Here is a 1,814-nt window from a genome sequence, read left to right on the forward strand (position 1 = left end):
TTTGGAAGGACAATCAGTAAATCTCGACTATCCAATACAAGTGCAAGATAACGACGGCTGGAATGCAAACGTTGAGAGTACATTCACTATAAATGAGGTTAGCTTTTTTTTTATCAGGAACTTTACAAAATACATTGTTTTTAATTCCAGATCAATAAGTATCTGTCAAACATTTTGTGATATGATGTTTTAATAAACTTATTCTGAGGCATTCTTCGTTACAATGTTTTTCTATGAGTTTTACTTGTTATCATAATTTGCTGAACTCTGGAAGTAAGAGATAAACTTGAATGAAATAGCTTCAATGAGGGGATTTGTTGCATCTTTTATCCAGACTTAACACTATGATGTTTTAAAATCATTTCTTGACTGCTTTTTCTGACTTTGTTTTCTCAGGAAGGTGACGCCTTTTTTAAAGTTGTCGAAAAACAAGAAGGCGAAGACTCTAAATTACCATACAAGAGAAGTTTAACTATAGAAATCAAGGGTCGAATGAATTATAACACAAAGAAGGAATACAAATTTAAACTTTTAGCACAGGTAAGTTTATATATTATATAGAATGATTGAATCTAAAACAATGTTTTGTTTATTGTTCAATTAAGAAGATCATTTCTGCCTTTTCTGGGTAATTTGCACTAAGATATAAAATTGATAGTGTTGTTTTCTTTGAAATATCATTATTCGCTACATTTCTACTTCAATACGTGGATTTAGGACCGAGATATTCAGTCTAAGTATAATCTCAAATGTAATTAGAATATGATTAAGCTAATTAAGACGGAAATAATTTAGTGCCGTTGAATGTTAGATAATAATTTTACGTTTATAATAAAAATAGTAAAACATATCTATTGTAATCTTTGTATTAATGTAAATTATTTCCATTATATAGAATACAAAGGAATCTTATGAAGGTAAATTGCTTCAATCAGAAGCTGAAGTTACCATTAAAGTTAAAGACGAGGATGACCTTGACCCGGCATTTAAGGATGTTCACTATTTTGTCGATCTCCAGCACAAAAAGGAGGTAAGGAAATTATAAACCTTAAGTGTATGTTTATGCTTAAGTATTGGCAATAATGCTGCAATTAAATCGTAAACATACCACGTATTCAAATATGATTTTCAAACTAATATTCTAAACCATACTCTTGAATAAAAACAGTATTTCTGACACTTCGACTGTTTGTATAGCGAGTGCTAATATGTAACTCTGGCACACATAGCAATATTATGTCTGATACTTGAACTGCTTGTTTTGTGAGGTGCCAGTACATAATTCTGGTACACACCTCTGACACTTGAACTGTTCAGGTCGCAAATATCAGAATTTAACTCTAGTCCACAAGCATTGTTATCTCTGATAAACTTGAACTATGGCAAGGTTCAGTATTTAGCTCTGGTGCACAAGCATTGTTATCTCTGATAAGCTTGAATTATGGCAAGGTTCAGTATATAGTTCTGGTCCACGTGCAGTGTTCCCTCTGACACTTGAACAGTTTATGTAGTGAGAGTCAGTGTAGAATTCTATTCAAATCAAAATCTGGCCTGATGATAAGCTACACTTCATAGATGATGCTTTTATCTAACTATGTTTATTGTTTGATTTTTATCTTAGTAATACATATCTAATAATATCTTTATGTCACTAGAATCTGTATTTTATCTTACAGGAAGATGATGTTACTATTTAACAGATTGGAACTGATACAAATTACTAGAATCTGTATTTTATCTTACAGGAAGATGATGTTACTATTTAACAGGGTGGAACTGATACAAATTACTAGAATCTGTATTTTATCTTACAG

At 31.1% G+C, this 1,814-nt stretch overlaps 1 protein-coding gene across 1 annotated transcript in view; it reads left to right on the forward strand.

Moving 5' to 3' along the window:
• Positions 1-6: 6 nt before the first annotated feature.
• Positions 7-1,814, forward strand: part of LOC106462307 (protocadherin Fat 3-like) — a 56,991-nt gene continuing 55,183 nt past the window's right edge. Inside the window, exons 1-3 of the mRNA XM_022389527.1 lie at positions 7-97; positions 397-540; positions 896-1,030. Of these exons, the coding sequence (XP_022245235.1) occupies positions 493-540; positions 896-1,030 (183 nt within the window). The 5' untranslated portion in view covers positions 7-97; positions 397-492. The remainder of the gene's footprint in view (positions 98-396; positions 541-895; positions 1,031-1,814) is intronic.

The sequence above is a fragment of the Limulus polyphemus genome, unplaced genomic scaffold (genome assembly GCF_000517525.1).
Source record: "Limulus polyphemus unplaced genomic scaffold, Limulus_polyphemus-2.1.2 Scaffold1139, whole genome shotgun sequence".
Classification (NCBI taxonomy): Eukaryota; Metazoa; Arthropoda; class Merostomata; order Xiphosura; family Limulidae; genus Limulus; species Limulus polyphemus.